We start from the raw sequence: 23,882 nt of genomic DNA on the forward strand, positions 1-23,882 counted from the left end.
AATATCGAACATAATCAACCACCAATAAAATACGAATGAAAACGGTAAATAAAAGAGACACAAGGGTTTACGAGGACAACCCAAAACGGGAAAAACCATGAGCGGAGGAAGCCGAGAAACAATTCACTATAGTTTTGCAGTGTTACAGAGTTTTGGATAAAAAGAAAAATACTATGAGTTAGGGTGGTTTTGTTGTGATGTATTTAGGCTGATGTTATAATCTTGATAAAATCTTTAATAACCTCCGAGCCTTTTTACATATGCATGGGTAATGTGAAAGCATGTTAAATACGTCGACTTTAATGTGCCGAAAGTATACGTTTCCTTCTTGCGCTGACATGCAACTTTCTTCAAATGCATAGAGACCTTCTCAGTTGCATTAATTTTAAGCCACCAGCCCTTTTTGATTTTTCAACACTAAACAACAAATTTGAAAAAAGAGTTCATTAACCAAAATTTACAATTTTGGTCCTTCTAGTATTGAGAACTTGTTATTTTAGAAGACATAATTTCCACATCACCACCACCACAACTGCCGCCATCATCGCTACCACCGCTGCCATATTGTTTCCGCCACCACCACCACCATCGTTATAATCCGCACCACCACTGCCACCTTCGTCACCCCCGTCATTCCAAGATCAAGACTTCCATTACATTTCATAAACTGTGAACCATTAATCCACTTAAGTTTAACCTAAATTTAGGATGTTACATGCACAACATCAACTTCACATTATATCATATTACATCCATATAGTGTAATTTACATTAGATTTAATGTGAAGTTAACATCAAATAGTATGAATCTGTTTAAAAATCCTTCAATCATTAAATCAAACACTACATAGCATGACATTGATATAACTCATAGCAATTTACGTTATCTTATATGATCCCATAAAAAACCACCATATGATTTCTTTTGGATTATTCGTATAATGTTTATTAAATATGTATCTAATATTACATAATTTGTAATTATCCATGTGAATATAATTCACAACACTAGGGCATGATAAAACCTAATGTTAACCTTCAATGCCCAAAATCTTACCCTTATTCTCCAAGCTCATGTGGACAATGTAAACCTCCTATGAAAACGACAACATATCAAGAAGTAGAAAAAGTTGAGCAAATTCAAAAAACCAAGTAACCAATAGTAATAATCCACATGTCCTTCATTAATATCACTAGATAACCAACTCACACTACCACCTTCACTTGTCACCGAGTCAACAACATTGACCAAAACGCTTCCAAGTAACCCCGCGAATGCATTGCTCACCATGAACATGGCCATGGCAACACTCGACATGCTCCTCGGGAGCTCGGAGTAATAAAACTCCATCTGCCCTATTGCATTAAAAGCGTCGGCTAATCCTAGCAAAGCATACTGTGGGACCAACCACATCGCTGACATGTCATTACCCGACCTTCCCACGTGGCGTCTTATGGTTTCCACGATCGCGGACACCACCATGGCAATGACTGAGATTAGTAGTCCAATTCCCATTCGGGTTTTTGGGTGGAGCCCACGTGGTTGATGTGTGTGTTTTGCTAGAATCGGGACTAAGATACGATCGTAAAATGCGAGCCATATTATGAGTGTTAAGACCATGAATAAAACGAATGATGCGGCTGGGATTTCAAACCATGAGGTGATGTGTCGATTCATTGTTTTTGCTTGGAGTGTTGGGTAGTTTTGGGAACTTGTGGCGAATAGTAGAATACTTGAAGACCAAATGGGTGCTATACGAATTAGGGATTTGAGGGATTCAACCTTTTCGACTGTGGAGAGATTCCATGGATCCATGTTTGAATCTTTAATAACGCACGCTTTGTTGAGATACCTTAAGTTCTCAGTTAGCTCAACTCGATCCATTCCATGGCTATGATTATAGCAGTCATTGCTACTAAGATTGACTTTCCGGTTCTTAAAAGCAACAACTAGAACTTGAATGAACCCTGAAAACGGGCTCTCACCAACTTTAACTTTCACATAAAGAGAAGATCCAAGTAAGAACATAACAGCAGAACAAACCATGAACAACACAGGAACTGCAAATCCAACCTGCCAACCATACTGATCTTGAATGTACACCACTACTGTAAAAGCAACAACTGTCGAGAATGCTCCAGAAGCGTAGTACCAATTAAAGTAGCTGTCAATGAGCCTCTGGTTGTTTAGGGTTGGATGATTGTTGAGTTGGTCTGCACCAAAGGCCATGGAGCATGGTCTGATGCAACCACATCCAATCGAGAGTAGACCAAAAGATGAAAAGAGTAAAGCGAGTTGGATTGGTGTTGCAGGGCTGCAAATGGTGTCGAGTTCATCGCAGGATGAAGGTCGTAACTGTGGGAACATGGAGGTCAGCCATAGAAAAACCATCCCCTGTAGCAACAAGAAGATTAAATACAGCCCCTAAATCAAAATTAATATGCGAGGTGGAAGACTTACGAGAAGGGTGGAGAGAGATCCGAGAGCGATGACCCGAAACCGACCCAAGTAAGAATCAGCGATGAAAGCTCCAAAAATGGAGAGACCATTTGAAAGTGCTGACCAGACGGAGAGTATGCTGGTTCCAGTTACAGCTTCCATGTGATAAACTTCCATCAGATAGAATATCATGTTTGGCATCAATCCATAGCTCGCCACTCTCTCGAATGCTTCATTCACTGCTCCAAAATCAAAGTCAAAACCCTAATTAGTACAATCGAGATGCATTTATATTCGAACTCGCAAAAACTGGTTGACCGATTAGGTTTTTCTGGGAGTTCGAGTACAGAGTACAGATAACGATGGAAGAATCGGGAATTTTTATGTACCTATGATGAATGGCATGGTTCTCAGACCACCCTTATGATCATGATCACTGTGAAGGAGTAATTTCGTTTGTAATTCTGTATCGATGCTGGACTTTTCTTGATTCGATATTCCTTCCATGGACGATCGACGTTTTCCCCTGACTGATCGACTTCGATTCAAAGATGGTTTGATGAAGTTTAACCAGTAAGTTGAATTTGGGTGATGCCATTGAGATAGTTAGAATGTGACAGAGACGATAACGATATCTAGAACACGAAACCGCGCAAGCAACAAGGATTGCATTGTTGTTTGTTACTTTCTTTCTTGCCACAGACAAATACATCCCTTTTATATCAATATACTTCCTTCAGTTTGTCAGCTCCCTTTGGCCATTTTTTCTTTCATCCGTCAATTCTTCATTATCCCGCTAATTTGATTTTCCGTAGGCGCGTGAGACGTACGTTTCTCAAATCCAATTGTATTTCTATAAAAGAAATGACAAAATACTTTTTTTTTCTTAAGATTTTTATAAAAAAAATAATCAAAATTAAAAAAAAAAAAAAAAAATCCACCACTAACTACTCATTACACAGTTGATAGTTGATATATTAGAATCAGATTTATTGACATATGAAACTTATATCAATAATTCAGTACTATGGATAAAGACCTCACCCTTTGGCAAAACTTTACTAGAATTGGGAAATTACAAAGCTAACAAAATTAAATCAATTTTGGAAACTACCGAAAATTGAATTAACAACCCTATGTTACCAAAACAAAAAAGCTATTCTACAAACAAAAGAGCCAAGAAAATGGACTCTCAATCATGCATTTCCATATCAAACGCAAGCCATCTTCCATGTGCCCATTAAAGTTCTTACCCCCTTCTTTTCCAAACCCATGTGGAAGATCTAAACATCCCAACATATCAATGATTAAACAAAATTGAGCAAATTCAACAAACCAAGTAACCAATAGTAATAATCCAGATTAGGGGTGTAAACGAGCCGAGCCGAGCCCGAGTTTGACCAAGCTCGAGCTTGGCTCGTTTAATTTTGAGGAAGCTCGAGCTCAAGCTCGATTCGAGCCTTAAAATTAAGCTCAAGTTCGGCTCGTGAACAATTTAGTGGGCTCGTAACAAAATTTGGGTGTCTAAATTGAGCAAATTCAACAAACCAAGTAACCAATAGTAATAATCCAGATTAGGGGTGTAAATGAGCCGAGCTGAGCCCGAGCTTGACCAAGCTCGAGCTCGGCTCGTTTAATTTTGAGGAAGCTCGAGCTCGATTCGAAAGTTAAAATTAAGCTCGAGTTCGGCTCGTGAACAATTTAGTGGGCTCGTAACAAAATTTGGGTGTCTGACTCGGTCAGCAAGGTCTGAGTGAGAAAGAGATGGGGGGATGGCTGACTGAGAAAGGAATAAAGACTTTCCACTTCTACCCTTAAAAATTCGGTGCACACCAAATTAAAAGAGGGCAGTAGGAATCAAACCCATGACCTTATATTCACAAAGTCACATCTTTTCCACTATGCTAGAAGGCTTTTTTGTTATATTTACTCAAATATTTTATATAATGTGTAACGCTGGTTATTATTATTATCATCATCATCATCATCATCTTTATTATCTTTATTATTATTATTATTATTATTATCTTTATTATTATTATTATTATTATTATTATTATTATATTGTATAAAAACGAATAGCGCATCAGGGTAAAATAGTCATTTTGCATCAGTCAGCACGTTCAGTCAGATGTACAATCAAACATCATGATTTCTTACCCAGTCAGAATTTCTTACTGAGACAGACATTTCTCAGTCTGCACTTTCTCAGTCAGCAACTATCAAACGGGGCCCGAGTCTCTCTCTCTCTCTTTCTCTCTCTCTCTCTCTCTCTATATATATATATATATATATATATATATATATATATATATATATATATATATAGGCTCGTTTAGGCTCGCGAACCTATAAATTGAAGCTCGGCTCGAGCTCATTTAATAAACGAGCCTCATATTTAGGCTCGAGCTCGGCTCAGACTCCTTTAATTCGATCTCGAGTCGAGCTTTTAACGAGTCGATCCCGAGTAGCTCGGCTCACTTACACCCCTAATCCAGATTTCCTTCATGGCTTAATTAATATCGCTCGATAACCGACTCATATTACCACCTTCACTTGTTACCAAGTCAATAAGACTGACCAAAAAGCTTCCAACAAGCCCCTAGAAAGCATTGCTCACCATGAACATCACTTGACATACTTTTCAGAAGCTTAGAGTAATTAAAAATTTATATATAGTTTATGAGATTAATTTCTCCCCGTTAAAGAATTACAAAAGAAACACCACTTTAAGCATCTCTAACCCATTAAAGCATTCTTTGCACCAAAACTATGTAATTTGTTGCGTAAATAATGTTTTATTTCTAACTCGTTCCATTTGTATCTCCAACCCATTTGAGGAATTTATTGAAGAAATCGAAGAAGTGAAATCGATAAACCAAAGAAAACATGATGGTTAAAGAATTAACAAAAACATATACTCTGAATTGTTGTAATTTTTTAATTCTTTATGGTTATATCATGTTCCAAATATTATAAAATATGAATATACGATGCCATTTATTCAATAGAATAGAAAAAAACAAAGAGAAGGTGATTCATATTTAAAATGAGATATCTAACCCATAATACTTTTCTTCGGTGATTTTGTCCAAAATCCCGATCATTTCACGTGTAAGATAATTAACTGAATCTCCAACTTCTCCTTTTCTCCTTTTCTGAAGAAGATATGGCTTCTTCCATTCTTATCACCTCGCTTAACTTCTCAAAACTACATAAATTTATTATCTTTTCCACTTCCCTGTCATCTTCCTCCTTTTCAGTAAAAGGGTAACCCATGAACGTTGCCAAAATCTTAACCTCGTTTCTTGCATCTTTCATTAATCATAGATGCAGAAGATGAAGAATAGGAAGTAATAGATGAATACAATATTACGGAAAGTTGGAAAACTAAAATGGTTGTAAACTTGTAATTCATTTGAGCATGATTTATTTATATATAAAAAAGGATGTGCTCTAGCTATCATACAAAGTTGACAATTTGAACCTAAGAATATATAACTAAAAATAAGACATATTTAAATAAAGATAGCTAACAAACCTTATCGGCATCAAATTACAATATAATCAAAATTCTTTAAAACAATAAACGTTAAACATGCAAAATAAATTTTAATGTCCATGCCATGGGTGGGTGGTAAAAAACCATATCGAGAAAGAAATTGAAATTCATTAACAAAGCGAATGATATCATCCTTCAAAAACAAAGGATCTTGAAATTATTTACTAGATTATCCACATGCTACAACACTAAAGCAGGATTCACATAGAAACACATTGCATGGCATGGCAATATTGGATTCTAAAACCCTAATGTTGAGCTTCAATCCCCAAACTCTGATCCTTCTTCAAGCTCATGTAGACGATGAAAACATCCGATGAAGACGACAACAGACTAAGAAGTAGAAAAAATTGAGCAAACTCAAGAAACCAAGTAACCAATAATAATAATCCACATGTCCTTCATTAATATCACTCGATAACCAACTCACATTACCACCTTCACTTGTTACAGAGTCAACAACATTGATCAAAAAGCTTCCAAAAATCCCCGAAAAAGCATTGCTCACCATGAAGAGCGCCACAGCAATACTTGACATATTTTTCGGAAGCTCGGAGTAATAAAACTCCAACTGCCCTATTGCATTAAAAGCCTCGGCTAATCCTACCAAAGAATACTGTGGGACCAACCACAATGCTGACATGTCATTACCCGACCTTGCCATGTGGCGCCTTATGGTTTCCACGATTGCAGACACCACTATGGCAATGACTGAGATTAGTAGCCCGATTCCCATTCGGGTTTTTGCATGGAGCCCACGCGGTTGATGTGTGTGTTTGGTTAGAATCGGGACTAAGATACGGTCATAGAAGGCGAGCCATATTGTGACTGTTAAGACCAAGAATAAGACAAATGATGCGGGTGGGATTTCAAATCCTGAGGTGATGTGTCGATTCATTGCTTTTGCTTGGAGTGTTGGGTAGCTTTGTGAACTTGTGGTGAATAATAGAATTCCCGAAGACCAAATTGGTGCTATACTAATTAAGGATTTGAGAGATTCCACCTTTTCAACTGTGGAGAGATTCCATGGATCTGTGTTTGAATCTTTAATAATGCATGCTTTGTTGAGAAACCTTAAGTTCTCTGTTAGCTCAACTCGATCCATTCCATGGCTATGATTATAGCAGTCATTGCGACTAAGATTGACTTTCCGGTTCTTGAAAGCAACAACTAGAACTTGAATGAACCCTGAAAACGGGCTCTCACCAACTTTAACTTTCACATAAAGAGACGATCCGAGTAAGAACATAACAGCAGAACACACCATTAACATCACAGGAACTGCAAATCCAACCTGCCAACCATACTCATCTTGAATGTAAATCACTAGTGTAAAAGATATAAGCATTGACATTGTTGCAGAAGCGTAGTACCAATTAAAGTAGCTGTCAATGAGCCTTTGGTTGTTTTGGGTTGGATGATTGTTGAGTTGGTCTGCACCAAAGGCCATGGAACATGGTCTGATGCAACCACATCCGATTGAGAGTAGACCAAAAGATGTGAAGAGAAAAGTGAGTTGGGTTGGTGTTGCAGGGCTGCAAATGGTATTGAGTTCATCGCAAGATGAAGGTCTTAACTGTGGGAATATGGATGTCAGCCATAGAAAAACCATCCCCTGTGGAAAGGAGAAGATCATCAATAGTTTCTATTTAAGAATCTGAAGGTTCTTATTCGGGTCATTTGATAGAAGAATGATAGACTTACAAGAAGGGTAGAGAGAGACCCGAGAGCAATGACCCGAAACCGACCCAAGTATGAATCGGCGATGAAAGCACCAAAAATGGAGAGACCATTTGAAAGTGCTGACCAGACTGAGAGTATGCTTGTTCCGGTTACAGCTTCCATGTGATAAACTTCCATCAGATAGAAGATCATGTTTGGCAACAATCCATAGCTCGCCACTCTCTCGAATGCTTCATTCACTGCTCCAAAAACAAAATCAAAACCCTAATTGATACGATAGTGATTCATTCATACTCGAACTCAAAAAAATTCGTGGACGGATAAGGTTTTCCTGTGAGTTACAGTTTAGAATACAGATAATGATGGAAGAATTTGGGGATTTGAAGTACCTAAGATGAATGGCATGGTTCTCATACCACCCTTATGATCATGATCACTGTGAAGGAGTAACTTGGTTTGTAATTCTGTATCAATGCTGGATTTATCTTGATTCAATTTTCCTTCCATGGACGATCAACGTTTTCCCCTGATTGATCGACTTCGATTCAATGATGATTTGCTGGAGTTTAAATAGTAAGTTGAATTTGGGTGATGCCATGGAGATTAGGAGATAGTTACAACAGAGACGATAACAATTTCTATAGCGCGAAATTATGCAAGCAGGATGCAATTGTTGTCCGCTTCTTGAGGGTTGCGATGACAAATACATCCCTATCGATCGACATACTTCCTTCAATTTATCACCTCTATGTGGCCAGTGGCCAGTGGCCCTATCGATCGACATACTTCCTTGACTATTTTTTTACCCAGCTATTTTGATTTTTTGCAAATCGGTAGACACGTAGTCACTCAAATCCCAATTTATTATTATAAAAAACTAGATTATAACCCGCGTTAAACGCGGGGAAATGCATAAAAAAAAGTACAAATTGTTGAAGGACATACTGTAGACAACTTTTTATGTTAAAAAGAATTGGATGCATTAATTGGTTAAAATGAATTTATTCAATTCTTCGATACATATATTAAACAAAATTAATATTATAAAACAAAATAAGAGATGAGTTGGCGATTAAAAAAATTAATGCTACGTTTGATATATTTTCCATCAGCCACTGATTACCACGGTAAATAACATCTTTAACATGACGATCAAACAATACAAAAGAAGCATACCCAATTTCATATTGAACACGAATTACGACCCCCACCCTAAAGATTATAAAATGACACTTTAATGGACAATAAAATAATATTGGAAACATTCGAATACAGATTAATGGCACAAGAACTTTACAAATGTAAAATTATGAACTTACTTGCTGTAAACATCAGAAACTCCACCACAAGCATCACAAGTAAATGGTTCAGCATTAGTATCATCATCATTCTTACTTAATTTTTTTAAACAGTCATAACAATAAAAAGAATACCAGCCTTCGTCTAAATCAAAACCGATGACAGTAAGAATCCAATCCAAATACAAACACACACGCAATCCAAACACATAATCCAATCAAATTAACACAAAACTAATTAAACTGAATTTTACGTCATCCAATCCAAACATAGAATCCAATCCAAACACACACACACACGCAAACACACACACACAGTATTAAGTCCGTTTATCAAAAACCCACTAATAAGCCATTGATACATATACTGAACACATAAAGTATAACCAGATGTAAGAAATTAATCAGTAAATCAAAAAAAAAAAAATTGCTAACCTTATGAAGCTGGTATTCGAACGTGACGTTGCAAAGTCCAGATTTCATGAATTTGTGATAACAACTTAATGAGATTATACTTATACATAATTTTAAACAACGATTTTGGAAAGGATATGAAGAAATTAATATTGTGATTCATACAGTGGCGGACATATATGGAGCAAATGGGTCCCAGGCCACTGCTCCAATTTTGTCCACAAGTGTAAAAAAAAAATTATTTTATATAGGTGCACCTGCTGTCCAAAAAAAGTTATAGGTGCAACTCTAATCTTTAAGGCTAGGTAAGCCCACCACCAAGTTAGCTCACAACCCACTTAAACCCAATACCCAATTCTGTAGTTATGGGTGTAGCCATAAGAACAATCGTACAAAACAAAAAAAAAGAGCTCATCTCTGCCTCTATGTGACCTCTATGTGAAGCTGGGATTGAACCATCAACAGGAAGAGAAAAAAAATTTCCACAAATGTGTACTCGTAAATGTCAAATTTAAATATTAAGATGTAATAATCGGTTTAATGTACTATTACTTTAAAAAAAAAATTATGTTACTATATTTGGACGAATTTTTTTTGTGCCACTGCTAGTAAAAATGTCTGTGTCCGCCACTGGAATCATATCATACTATTTTGAATTCTTTGATTTAAAATTCTATAATTATGAAAGGTATATACAAATTAATTGATTTTAAAAAGGAATGAACCATATTTATGTTTTGACAATTATGCTACATTTATTTCATTTCAATACATTCCAATTAAAAATTTCATTCACCATTAATAAGTTTTCAACTTTCCAAACATAGTCAATTGAATTTTGTTAATATTAATTTTATTTTATTTTATGATGACATCATCAAAATGATCTAATGGTTGAAATTAATCAATGAAACATAATGAATGGCCCTGATTGTTGAAGATGATGTCATTAAGTTTCTCTTTTAATATATATAAAGATATGTGGAGGATGTATTATCAAGGTTTTCATAAGGGAGTGGTTTGTCGGTAAAGTTAAAGTTAAAGTTAAAGTTAACTCATGATCTCGTGTTGTTTTTTAAGGCGTAACTATTTTATATACACATTAAAAATGATAAATCATATAATTATTGAATTTTATCAAATAGATCAAATTTTCAGAAGTGTTATATTAATATTTGTTAACATATCCCTCAGAGGGAACGTCAAAAAGAGAAGTCAAAACTAGTACCGAGCTTGGCCTGAGCTGAACTCAGTCGGGGCAAGTCCGAAGCCAAGGTCGGGCCTTCGCCAACACGAAAGACATAGGCGTGATAGTTATGGTGTAGAGCAGCACTATAACTTCCTCACCAAGGAATAACATCCCGGCGAGTGTAGGACCATTCAGAGCGTCTCACGTGTTCGTCAAACGATAGCCACGATCTCCGTAATAACTGAAAGATCCTCCTCTAGCCAATGAGGAGAGGATGCAAAAAGGACGTGACAAAGGATCTTCCAGTAGGAGTCCGCCACGTCACGTCCCACGAAGGAATGTCCAACAGAATCAGTTGAGGTCCACGTGCCTCCGGAACCAGGTATAAAAGGATCCTTCTTCCTCGTGAAGAAGGGAGGACTCTCTTTCAGTGAATATTCTTTTTCTTCTCTGAGAACAAACACTAACTAGATCGTTGGAGCTTCGTCCCGGGAACCCCTACCAGACGTCGACTAACGATTTACTTTCTATTTTTGTACTGTGATATCAGGAGAGGGCATCTACTCCAAATCCACCGACGATCTCAACGCTACCGTCTCCAACATATCACAACATCTGGCGCCATCCGGGCGTATCTCTAGAACGATACACTCACGAAACAAATTCACAGAGCAACAATGGTAGGTGAAATCCCAATAGTGTCCGAAACACTGGAGAAAAGTCTGCTGCGTCCGATGCAATCACTAGAGGGAGGACAACCTTTCGTTCAGGAAGAACATGCATCAACCCTCATACCAGTTTCACAAACGCCACCGAGCTCCACGGCAGTGACGGCAACAGTCCTCGCGGCCAATCTATGGCGCCCAACAATCGACCCAATTCCACAAGTTGCAATCGTAACTGCAACTCCGCAAATCGTTGCCACACAATCAACGGGGACCCCTGTCTCACAAAAACAGTCTCTCCTACACACCTCCGGCACTGGGACTTGGATCCCCCACACCATCCAACCACAACCACAAATTTCCTCCACGATCCCATGTTTCATCCATATGCCGACTCAGCCACAAGTCGCGAGCACGCAGATCCTGGCTGGTAAGGGATCCAGTTCTTCCGGATCTGGAGTTCAGTTCCCAGTTCAAACCAAAGTCAATCCCCTCATAGCAGCCCGCTCAGCCGTTCAACCCGAATGCGCAACAATACACCGGAGCGCATTCATACACGCTTCACCCAATAGGGCAATACGACATCCAACAATTCGGGCCGATACCAGACCTGCCTCCGTATCAGCCATATATATCGTCGACGACCATGCATAGCCAGATGTATGCAAGCCCGTACCAAATACAACAACATATGGCTTACGGTGGGATGTTATCCTCATACATGGACAATCTTATGCGAAGCGCCAGCTCTAATTTCAGTCACGATCTGCTGCAGTACGAGATTCCGCACACGGAAATGATCCCACAAATGCCCAAATATGACGGTACCACAGATCCATACGACCACATTGACAATTATGAATGGACGATGACTTCCCTCAAGATGGATCGTCGCTTCACTTGCACTTATTTTCCTTGCACCCTCACTGGCAACGCTGGCAAGTGGTTCAAATCTCTGAAGCCAGGAAACATCTCCAGCTTTGAGCAACTGAAATACATTTTCCTCAATAATTTCATGCAATTGAGGAAAGGCAGGGGGACACTAACTCTGTAATGGCATGCAAGCAGAAAGAGGGGGAATCAATCCGTGAATATTATGACCGGTTCACGTTGGCGACATTGAATGTTCCAGGACATGAAGAGTTCCTGGTAACAGGTGTTTTCGCCTAAGGTTTACTCCTAGGGCCCCTATCGAAGAAGATGCAGGGAACCATTCCTCGATCCCGGGATGAACTTAAGTTCCGTGTGGAGAAGTATCTGAGGTAAATCGAAGGGGAGGGGCGAAACGAAGCCAACATTAAAGCCATAACTAATGCATACGCCAAGCAGGAGGAAGCGGTGTCACGACCAATCTTGACCTATCATGGAAGGCAAGATGGCGACCAGCAGCGGCACAATCGTCACCCCCGACATATGTCTAGATGATACAAACCGTTCTACCGGGACGATGGCAAAAGCGGTCATACCGACGTTCACGCGATCAACAAAGCCCCAGCCAAGGAAAACAAAGACAAGCCTAAGTTCTGTGAGTACCATAAAAGCAAAAATCATGATACAAACGAGTGTATAATGCTAAAGATGGAGATTGATGAGAAGCAACTAGTAGGGAACATTGTTGATATAGCAAAATACCTCAGGACAAAATTCGACGAGGATAAACATAAGCCCAAAAATCAAAAGGATGGAGGAAGAGACCGAGAGAAAAGGGTGGAAATACTTAGCATCACCGAGCCTCTCCCATGCATCAACAACCAAAGTCGATATCCCGATGCAAGGTTGTACCACCAAAACGTCCTCAACATAGCATTCTCCATGAATGACCCAAGGCCGGAGCATTGGGATCCCAACGATCCATTGCACATGTCACACCCCCAAACCGGAACAACGAAAACGTTCAGGGGTGGATGACGTCATGTATAGTATCACAACCATTGCATTACAATAATCAAAGTAAACATAACCATTACATTGAATATATATAAAAAGGTGATTACACATGTTTAGTTCTTGACTTTATACAATTAAAGTATAATCAAAAGTAAAAGACGTGGCTCTATACGCTCAATCTTCTCAAAAACTCCAGGAGGTGCATGTCTACTGTTTTCCTGAGAATACAAGCAGTTTGAGAGAGTATCAGCATAAAGCTAGTGAGTTCATAATCATGTTTTTGTACTGAAAATCTGATGATGAATTTGTAAAATGTTCGTATGTTTCCAAGAAAATCCATTATTTTCTAACATATGTATTTTGTTACTGAATCTCATTGAATGTGTTGTGCATTGTTTGATTGAATAAGAAATCTCTGTTTGCATGAAAAACCCTGATCATCACTAGTATGTATAGTACGTTCGAAAAGTTATGAAAACTGTAATATGTATAGTAGTTCTATTACTTTATAATAAAACTGATTGAAGTTGTTACCATTCATACATTAATCGTATATTCTTAGTACAAAATTTATGAGTTGTTATAACCATACTTGACCATTGAATTGCTTGAACGACGTTCTTCAGGCGTCGGAATCGAAATGACTTTGTCACCCAGGCCTGCCGGCCTAACTGTAGCTAGCAGTTATGGTGCGGGATTGTCAATCCCGTATAGATCTATACACAAACTCACATTCTCCCTCGAGGAGACTCTGGTTATAATCTTAGGACTTTTGTTAGTACTCAAGTAAGTACGCGAAGAATGCTCACTCATAAAATGCTATACTAACGATTATATGTAGAATAAAAAGAATCCATTGGATTTAGTACATTGTCTACATAGTTAATAAACTACGCTTTGTATAGTTTATATGTCTGGTTGCATTGAATCTCTGTCTTGTACATTGATATGTTAATTTTTCCATAAACTATACCTATTATAGTTTATATGTTCATTTGTGCGTTCAATTCATGTTTTACATTGAAAGTTCTGTGATTATGATGAAAAACTCCCCTTATGCTCAACATAGTACAAAAAGGGATGAAATATATGTATGTTTTATGAAAGTATAGAAAACTGTATGGTTGTATCAATTGCATCCGTGTTAAGTTTATTGAAATCCTTTTGTAAAAGTTTCACAAATCATTTATGTTTGGCTTGTATTCCCCCCTGAAACGTTAAAAACAGTAAAGGCATAGGGGTATGAACTCACCTGAAGTGAGTGGTTTGAATGAAAGGTCGATATGGGATGTTGAGTATCAAGTGAAGTCTCGAACACAAACGGATCCTATTTAGCATGTAATAACACATATATGCATCAAATTAGGGTATATCACAACTAGTTATGATAGGAAACCACCCTAGGGACTTGGAAACACTTGAAACTAAGTATCAAAATCATATGTGATTGAATGAGGGAGATGTACGGCCACACTAAGGTGTGTACGGCCATGGGTGTACGGCACATGAGTGTACGGCCGTACACTCATGAAGAAGTGTGTATTTGAGGTGTTTTTAAGGTCTTAACTAGCATCTAGGAAGTGTTCTAGGTCCCATGCTTAGTTTTAATGCAAATTTAAGGCCAATAATGGGCATCAAAGAGGGTTTACGGCCCTATGAGGTGTGTACGGCCGTACACCTAGGTTTACGGCCGTACACCCTTCATGTTCATGCTAAGTTTGTCGATTTCAAGGTCAATATCAAGCATTTCTAGTAGGTAATAAGCATAGGAAGCAATTACTCACGATTTGGAAGCTTGAAGAGGGTTTACAGCCACCAAGAACTAGTGTGTGTTCTTGGTGAAAGATGAAGATCTAGCCAAAGATGAGATTAATGAGGTGAAAACATGGATTCACCACTAGATAAAGTAATGTAGCAACAATTCAAGGTGGGAAACACTTACATCTTTGAAGATCTTGGTAAGAAATGTGATGATAGTTGAGAGAAAAACGCGAAATCTTGGCTTGGGAGTGTGTAAAGTGTTGACAAATGGCTAAGTACCACTTATATAGGTGGGAATGTACGGCCATGAGGGGGTGTACGGCCGTACACCCATGTGTACGGCCGTACACTCCTCCTGAAGGAGTGTTTGGCCCGAAATGCTACTTTACGACTTTATTAACTCATCCCTATACTCAAACTTGATTGCACTTAAGTTTAGAACACTTAAACGGACCCTAAACAATGCTAAAAGATAGCAGAAACGAGTCTGACTTTGATTGAATGGAATGGCTTATACAAAGAGAAATTTCGGGTTGTCACATCATCCCCTCGTTAGAGGGAATTTTGTCCCGAAATTCAAGCATAGAATACAAATCATGGACTGGGAAAAACATGAGGGTACTTCTGTTTCATTGAATCTTCGCGCTCCCAAGTGAACTCAGGTCCCCGCTTGGCATTCCAGCGAACCTTCACTATCGGGATACGGCTTTGTTTCATTCGTTTGACTTCTCGATCCATGATTTCTACAGGTTCTTCCACGAAGTGCAAGCTCTTGTCTAGTTCGATCTGATCGAGAGGTATCACAAGTGTCTCATCGGACAGACACTTCTTTAGATTTGACACGTGGAAGACAGGATGTACGTTGCTAAGTTCTCTGGGTAAGCGGAGTTTGTATGCTACGGGACCAATCCGAGTGAGGATCTCGAACGATCCAATGTATCTCGGATTCAGCTTTCCACGCTTTCCGAAGCGTATCATGCCTTTCCAGGGTGAGACCTTCAACAGAACACGATCACCAACCTGGAACTCCAAGGGTTTTCGTCACCTATCAGCGTAGCTCTTTTGTCTATCTCTTGAAGCCTTTAGTCGTTCCCGGATTTGTACGATCTTTTCAGTAGTCTCTCGGATGATTTTTGGGCCTGTGAGAGTGCTATCGGGGACTTGACCTTTGACTAGCTGCGTGTCACCCACCTCCGCCCAGCACAAAGGGGATCTGCACTTACGACCATAGAGGGCTTCGAACGGTGCAACCTTGATGCTCGTATGGTAGCTGTTGTTGTAAGAAAATTCAACCAAGGGCAAATGAGTGTCCCACGACATGCCAAAGTCGATGACGCATGCTCTCAACATATCTTCCAATGTTTGAATGGTTCTCTCACTCTGCCCGTCTGTCTGGGGATGGTAAGCTGTGCTCATATCCAGCTTAGTTCCGAGAGCCTTCTGTAGTGACTGCCAGAATCTCGAGGTAAACCTGCTATCTCGATCGGAGATAATGGATACAGGCACCCCATGAAGGCGAACTATTTCTCGAATGTAGATTCATGTCAGTCTCTCCATTTTGAAGTTTTCTTTGATTGGTAGGAAGTGGGCGGATTTAGTCAGTCGATCAACAATTACCCAGATGGCGCCGTGCCCACTCGGAGACTTGGGCAACTTAGTAATGAAATCCATAGTAATCCTTTCCCACTTCCACTCAGGTATTTCTGGCTGCTGAAGCAGACCTGCGGGCTTTTGATATTCCACCTTCACCTTGGCGCAAGTCAAGCACTTGCCCACAAAGGTAGCGATCTCTGCTTTCATGTTCAGCCACCAATAGAGTTGCTTGAGATCCAGATACATCTTATCTAAACCTAGGTGAACGGAGTATCTAGTCTTGTGAGCTTCGTTCATGACAACCTCCCTGTAACCTCCATACTTCGGGGTCCAGATCCGGTTCATGAAATAGTAAACTTTGTCTCCCTTAACCTCTAAGTTCTTTTCCATTCCTCTCAAGGCTTCATCCGTCATGTTCTCTGGTTTTAAGGCTTCCAGCTGAGCCTCTCTGATTTGAGCGGATAAATGGGAATGGATGGTCATTGTCAGTGCCTTCACTCTACGACCTGAATACTCTTTTCGGCTGAGGACATCCGCTACCACATTGGCCTTGCCGGGATGGTAGCGTATTTCACACTTGTAGTCACTGAGTAGCTCTACCCATCGCCACTGTCTCATGTTTAACTCTTTCTGATCGAAGATATGTTGTAGGCTCTTATGGTCGGTGAATATAGTGCACTTGGTTCCGTAGAGATAATGTCTCCAAATCTTTAACACAAAGACCACTGCTCCCAACTCTAGATCGCGAGTTGTGTAGTTGACCTCGTGCGTTTTCAGTTGTCTCGAGGCATAGGCGATAACCTTTCCTCGCTGCATGAGCACACAACCTAGGCCCTGATTGGATGCATCACAGAAGACAACGAAGTCCTCCGTCCCTTCGGGCAGGGACAAGATAGGTGCGCTGCATAGGGCCTGCTTCAATGTTTGGAATGCAGTGTCTTGCTTTTCACCCCAACTAAAGGCTACGCCCTTCTGAGTCAGGGCGGTTAAAGGCTTAGCGATTCTGGAGAAATTCTGGATAAATTTGCGATAGTAGCCAGCGAGACCCAAGAATTGACGGACTTCTGTAGGCGTCTTCGGTGCTGACCAATTCTCAATCGCTTTGATCTTGGAAGGGTCCACATGTATGCCTTCCTCGCTAACCACGTGACCAAGGAAAGTTATCTTCCTAATCCAGAATTCGCACTTTGAAAACTTTGCATAGAGTTTCTCCGCCCTTAGTGTTTCTAGCACTAGTCTCAAGTGCTGTTTATGATCATCTTCGCTCCGAGAATAGACAAGTATATCGTCAATGAACACGATCACGAACTTGTCTAGAAAAGGGCGGCACACCCAATTCATCAGATCCATGAATATCGCCGGTGCGTTGGTTATACCAAAGGGCATTACTACAAACTCGTAGTGTCCGTAACGAGTTCGGAATGCTGTCTTGGGCACATCATTCTCGTGAACTCGTAACTGAGGGTACCCTGATCTTAGGTCTATCTTTAAGAAATAACTGGCTTTCTGAAGTTGGTCGAAAAGGTCGTCGATTCTGGGTAAGGGGTAACGGTTCTTGATGGTAAGCTTGTTCAATTCTCGATAATCAATGCACATTCGAAAGGATCCATCTTTCTTTTTCACGAATAAGATCGGGGCTCCCCAGGGTGAGGAACTCGGTCTTATGAATCCTTTACTGAGCAGCTCATTGAGCTGGCTGGATAACTCTTGCATCTCTGCCGGCGCTAGGCGGTAGGGGGATTTAGCCACAGGAGTAGCTCCGAGGATTAAGTCGATACGGAACTCGACTTGGCGCTCAGGAGGGATTCCTGGAAGATCTTCGGGGAAGACATCAGGAAAGTTGTAGACTTCGGGGATGCTCTCGAGGTCTTTAACTTTTTTCTTTTCGTCAACAACGTAAGCTAGGAATGCATGGCACTCCTTTCGTAGATATTTCTGAGCCTTGATGCATGAAATGATACGAAGGTTTGGGCTGAGTTTATCACCATAAATGGTAAGGGCTTCGCCAGAGGGAAGATTGAGACGGATGGCTTTTTCGTAACAAAGGATATCGGAACGATTGCGGCTCATCCAATCCATACCAATGATGACATCAAAGCTTTTTATGGAAACTGGCATAAGATCGATTAGGAAGGAATGATCGTTTAAGGTAAGGGTACAACCTATGAATATGTCGTTAGTGCTCTCTTTCTTTCCTTTAGCCATCTCGACGGTAAATGTTTCAGTTAAAGGTTGGGATTTACATTTGAGTAGATGTTTAAATGCATGACTAACAAAACTTCTCTCCGCACCAGAATCGAAAAGAATGCATGCATAAGAGTTTTCGAGGAGGAACGTACCCGAAACAATTGTGGGATCAGCAACCGCCTCCTCCTGGCCCATCGCCAACACCTTCCCTGTGTTACTGCCTGTTGTTGCCTTGGGGCAATTTATTTTGAAGTGCCCAACCTCCCCACTGCCATAACAGGCTTGGCCCACACCTGCTTTAGTAGTTTGGTTGGTCGGTTGAGCTGGTGTCTTGCAGAATCGTGCTGTATGCCCCTTTCTGCCACATTTGTTGCATTGCATTTCTCTACAAACTCCCAAATGATGGAAGTTGCATTTGTTGCACAGGGGTAGGTTTCCAGCATAGCGGCTGGGAGTGGTTGGAGTAGTGGGAACAGCAGCAGGAGTAGTAGCAGCATGAACTGCCACTGTTTGTTGTTTCTTGGAGGGCTCCTGCGAAGATTGGCCCTTACGCTTGTTCCATAATTTCTTCTTCCCACCACTCTCCTTTGGTGGCTCGGGAGCGGCTGTTACTTCATCCAGATCAACCCCGTGATCTATAAGGGTCTGCGCCATACACTTGGCGCTGTCAAAAGTGGTAGGATTAGCAGCCAGGACATTTCCTTGAGTTGGGAGCATCAATCCCCAAATGTATCTTTCAATTATCTTGCTTTCCGGGGTGACCATTCCCGGACAGAGGAGAGCCAGATCACAGAATCTAGCGGTGTAGACAACCATGTCGGAACCCTAATACCCATGACCTTTCATTTCCTAGGATCCATGGGTTAAATCTCCATGGACTATCCATGAAGACTTAGCCCAACCTAAATGAACTTGGCCCACTACATATATATATATATATATATATATATATATATATATATATATATATATATATATATATATATATATATATATATATCTAAGAGTCCATATTTAATTAGTTCATTTTTGATCACTTAATTAATTCTAAATTAATTCTTGATCAGTACTAATTAAATAATATGATTCCATATTAATATATTAGAACTTATAATATATTAATATAAATCATAAATATACTATTCTCAAAAGACTATCCATATAAATTGTGCCGGTGAAGTGCAACCCAAATGGACCATGCCGGGTCGGGTCAAGTACATACCAAATATAGTTATGGACTTAGACATTAATCCAACAGTCTCCCACTTGGATAAGTCTAAAACTATTATTGAGTATGACTTCAAAACCTAACTGGCAATCGTAGCTCTTAAAGCCGCTGTCGAACTCTGACCTTGTCAATGACTTGTCCATTAGATAAGGGATCATATATTCCTACATTCTAGATATCATATGGACTGAGACATGGATTATAATCATTCTCTCTGGCCATTTGTTGTTTCCCGATTTTCGATTTATGATGACTGACTGATTGAACAAATCAAATCAGTCTTGGCTTGGCCAAGCACTCACATGTGTCATCGCTAAATCATCGAGGGGCCCACAGATATCGCTTTTATCCCGAAGGTAAAAGGAATGGATAAACTTCAACTCATATGGCTTGTTCTACTACTTGTTGAATCATACACAAAGGCACGTTTTATAAGATCGAGTTACCAAATGCGTTTTCGTGCAATCAATGTATACCCAACTCATAGTAACAACTCATATCTCTAGGTTTGAAGAATATAAGATATTATCGTCTCATGATCACTCGTGATAAAATCCATGAAGTGATTCAAATGAGCGAGGGTTAAATCCAATACTCAGAACTTATGAGCACTCATGAGTGTTGTAGCACCACTTTGTCCACCAACTTGGACCTCTACAAACCAACCCATGACAGTCTTGATTCATATCTACTTCCAACATATGACCGACTGTGGATGGTTTGAATAACTTAATCATTCAGGAAGAGCGACTTAGTTATTCTGGAAGTCAAAACATGCAAAGTGAAACACAAGAATAAATGAATCAAATATGGTATCAAACCCTATGAATATAAATAAACACTTTTATTTATCACCATACTGATTACTCATTATTCATTGTTTCGGTTTTATCAACTTTATACTTGAATTAAAAACACTAGTTGTCCCATGCTCCAAGCATGTACACTATGTTTTTCTTAAACAATAGCTTTGCCATACACCAAGTATGCACTCTATGTTTATCTATGATCCTTACTTTGTGAAATTAACCAATTGAACATAATTTCAATGATTCTAATTTCACACTCCCAAATCCTTATCGAAAAATGTGAGAATTTCAAATTCCTATCATTTATCGAAATCTGTTTAGATTTTAAACTTATATGCACTGACCCTCCTGTAATGAATATGTACAAAGTCACAAAAACTTGTCAACAGTCATTATAAGGTATTCCAATGGAGATCAACTCCATGGAAACTAAGTCTCATATTCAAAGTACATTGCTTTGGACATGCTTCTTGCATTAAGTTTTCTAATCTTACACAGATAACTTCCACCTATGGAGACAACTCCATATTCTCATTTTGACTATCACTTCTGAATAAGAGATGCCTCTTTTCAGAATATGTCAATATGGTCCTTCCAAAATTAGCACTATACTTCCAACTGTCCCTGAGCAACCAATCTTTGGTAAACCTCAGATTGTCCTCGATAATTGCTTAATCATTTTAGTCATATCCAATTCTAGACCTTTTCCCTTCTTAATGCCTCTAGGCATTTGGAAAAATTTAGAAATGACAAATATTATAGCACATGCAATCGATCCTGTACCCAAAGCAAATGGTACACGATTCATGATGTCTCACATAAAGACATGATTCTAGACCAGTCTTTTGCTACAATATTTTTATTTGCCATGTTTTCAAAATTTGACTATGAAGAGGGATGCCGTAATCATAATCGAATTTTGAGAACGCAATATATAGAATTTCCTTAAGTTAAACCAATCCAACATGAAATTCATATATATATATTCTTGACTAAGGATGATTAAGGTCTCAATCTAAGCCTTTAGAACTGAAATGAAGTATATCCTCTCCCTTAATTATAGCAAAACAACTTTTTCAATCCCTGCAGCCTCACGAATTGAAACTTTTGTTTTCTATAATTAACATTGCTAACTTGCAACACTAACAATAATTATCATGCTCCCACTAACATGATGATTATTAGCATACCACTTATGCTCCCACTAGCTTTGACATGTACTCAGAAATCAGTTGGACTTCTAGAAATCAATACTTTATTGACTTTCTTACCAAAGTTCAGATTTCTGATACGAGATGCTTTGATAAAACTTTATCAAAATCATACACCTTTCCTTAGATAGCATGCATGTGTGTCTAAACAATTTCAGAACTATGAAAAGGGATGCCGTAATCATAGTCTCAATTGTTTAGACCTTTTGCCGTCTGCTTCAAATCTACTTGGTGGAAGTGTTTCCTCACCATCATTTTCATGAATCGGAGAGAAACCTTATGACCCTTAGATTTTATGGTGTATGTGTTCTTATCCATGTGAATCGTCAAAACCATAGTCACAAGACAAGGATAATGACAAATCCAAACTCATATGGACTGAACTTATGCAATCTTAACTTCTTGCCACCTGGCAGTACAGGGCCTGCCATTGCTTCCAAGTTGTTATGCAACCAATTGAGAACTTTCAGAACTCCTATGCAAAGCCAACTTTAACTGGAATGGGCACAGAATATGTCAACACGATAGGTTATAAACCTCAAGTCGTGTGCTAGTGAAGAACCTCAGGTTTTATTCTTGATTAGTTCTTGAAATTCTTTTTAGGATCTTTAAGACTCCCACTATCCTCTTGACATATAAGACTATCTTGCCAAATATTCAAGAGATAGTGCAGATTCTTTATCAAGACAAACACTTCACACAGTTGGCCTTAGTTGGTCTTTGTTTTATCCAAAACATCACAACTTACCAATTTCAAATGTACAAGAGTAGGACACTATTACTCTTACATTTGACAAGTGTTTTAAACCTTTCTTTAAGATATGTCACTCAAGTTACAATCTTGGAGTATGACTCTAAGAATTGTTTTGGAACGAAGTATGAATCATCTTCCTGATCTAACCATTTCAACAATTCATGACTCCTCTTCTTAGTCATAAGAATGCACTAAGATGACCTTTAGAGGACTAATTGTGATATGATTTCTAAATCATTAAGATGATCACAAACATGATACTAAAGTACTCTCCCATCTTTTCAGATTTGAGAAACTTTTATCTTTCTGCCTAATTTGATTCTTCCCATTCGTTCTGCCATACATTGAGACTTTTCCAATGTTTCAGAATTATACTTAAACTTGTAAGTATAACCATATTTACTAAACTTTAGTAAATCAAATAGTCTTAACGAGCTTTGTGGTGGACATGACCAGTGCACAAGAATGTGTACTCGATCCCTTTAGTCCTTCACTTGACTCACACATCCATGTGAACAAGTAATTAGTCTTGATTTTCCAATGCTTGAAAGTTCTCATTCATCATACTATTCAACTTGCATGATTCCAAGTTTCGGTCCAATTGAAACTTGGGTGATGAGGAACTTTCCTGATTTGGTAAATTTAGACACTACCACAAATGAAAGAATCAAATCCATTTTCCAATATTGCTGTCAGTGGAATCATATAAGCAACAATTTTCCACAAATGCCATTGTAAGGATACTTCAAATAAATAAAATTAAACAATTTTCTTTTATTTTAAAACTTTGCGGAAAAACTTATCCTTACAATCCACATGGAAAATTGTTGTTATCTATTCTTTATCAATATATCATAACTTCTTAAGCAACTGCTCAAAATTCTGATGCGATCGAAATCCACCTTCGCGATCAGAATCAGCATATACTTCCTTTAAGATTTCTCTCTATTCTTTGATTCTTAAAACATCAACATGTGACCCAGTCACATCATGTAATGAGGATCTCATAATAGAACTTAACAGAGTTAGATAATGGGCTCTACCTGATGTAGAGTCAAACTTATTGACTTTAACATCCTTAGGTAAATTTGGCAGCTTTGCAATCAACGCCCCTTCCTTTGGCAAAATAAACATATGGACCCTTTGGTAATGGGACTATCTCAGACTTAGCCTTTCTCTTTACCATTTGGTCAACCGGGTT

General features: G+C 39.0%; 2 protein-coding genes across 2 annotated transcripts; both read right to left on the minus strand.

Moving 5' to 3' along the window:
* Window positions 1-919: 919 nt before the first annotated feature.
* LOC145150153 (protein NRT1/ PTR FAMILY 1.2-like) lies at window positions 920-5,824 on the minus strand. Its single transcript, XM_079075259.1, has 4 exons — window positions 5,504-5,824; window positions 2,830-3,293; window positions 2,462-2,679; window positions 920-2,395 (listed from the first exon to the last, which is right to left on the minus strand). The coding sequence occupies exons 2-4, from the start codon at window positions 2,945-2,947 to the stop codon at window positions 1,073-1,075; spliced, it is 1,659 nt and encodes a 552-aa protein (XP_078931385.1). The 5' UTR covers window positions 2,948-3,293; window positions 5,504-5,824; the 3' UTR covers window positions 920-1,072.
* Window positions 5,825-6,071: 247 nt separating this feature from the next.
* On the minus strand, window positions 6,072-8,449 carry LOC145150169 (protein NRT1/ PTR FAMILY 1.2-like). Its single transcript, XM_079075260.1, has 3 exons — window positions 8,075-8,449; window positions 7,707-7,924; window positions 6,072-7,617 (listed from the first exon to the last, which is right to left on the minus strand). The coding sequence occupies exons 1-3, from the start codon at window positions 8,190-8,192 to the stop codon at window positions 6,295-6,297; spliced, it is 1,659 nt and encodes a 552-aa protein (XP_078931386.1). The 5' UTR covers window positions 8,193-8,449; the 3' UTR covers window positions 6,072-6,294.
* Window positions 8,450-23,882: the final 15,433 nt, after the last annotated feature.

This window comes from Lactuca virosa, chromosome 1, assembly GCF_052849685.1.
Source record: "Lactuca virosa cultivar CGN04683 chromosome 1, Lactuca_virosa_CGN04683_v6, whole genome shotgun sequence".
Classification (NCBI taxonomy): Eukaryota; Viridiplantae; Streptophyta; class Magnoliopsida; order Asterales; family Asteraceae; genus Lactuca; species Lactuca virosa.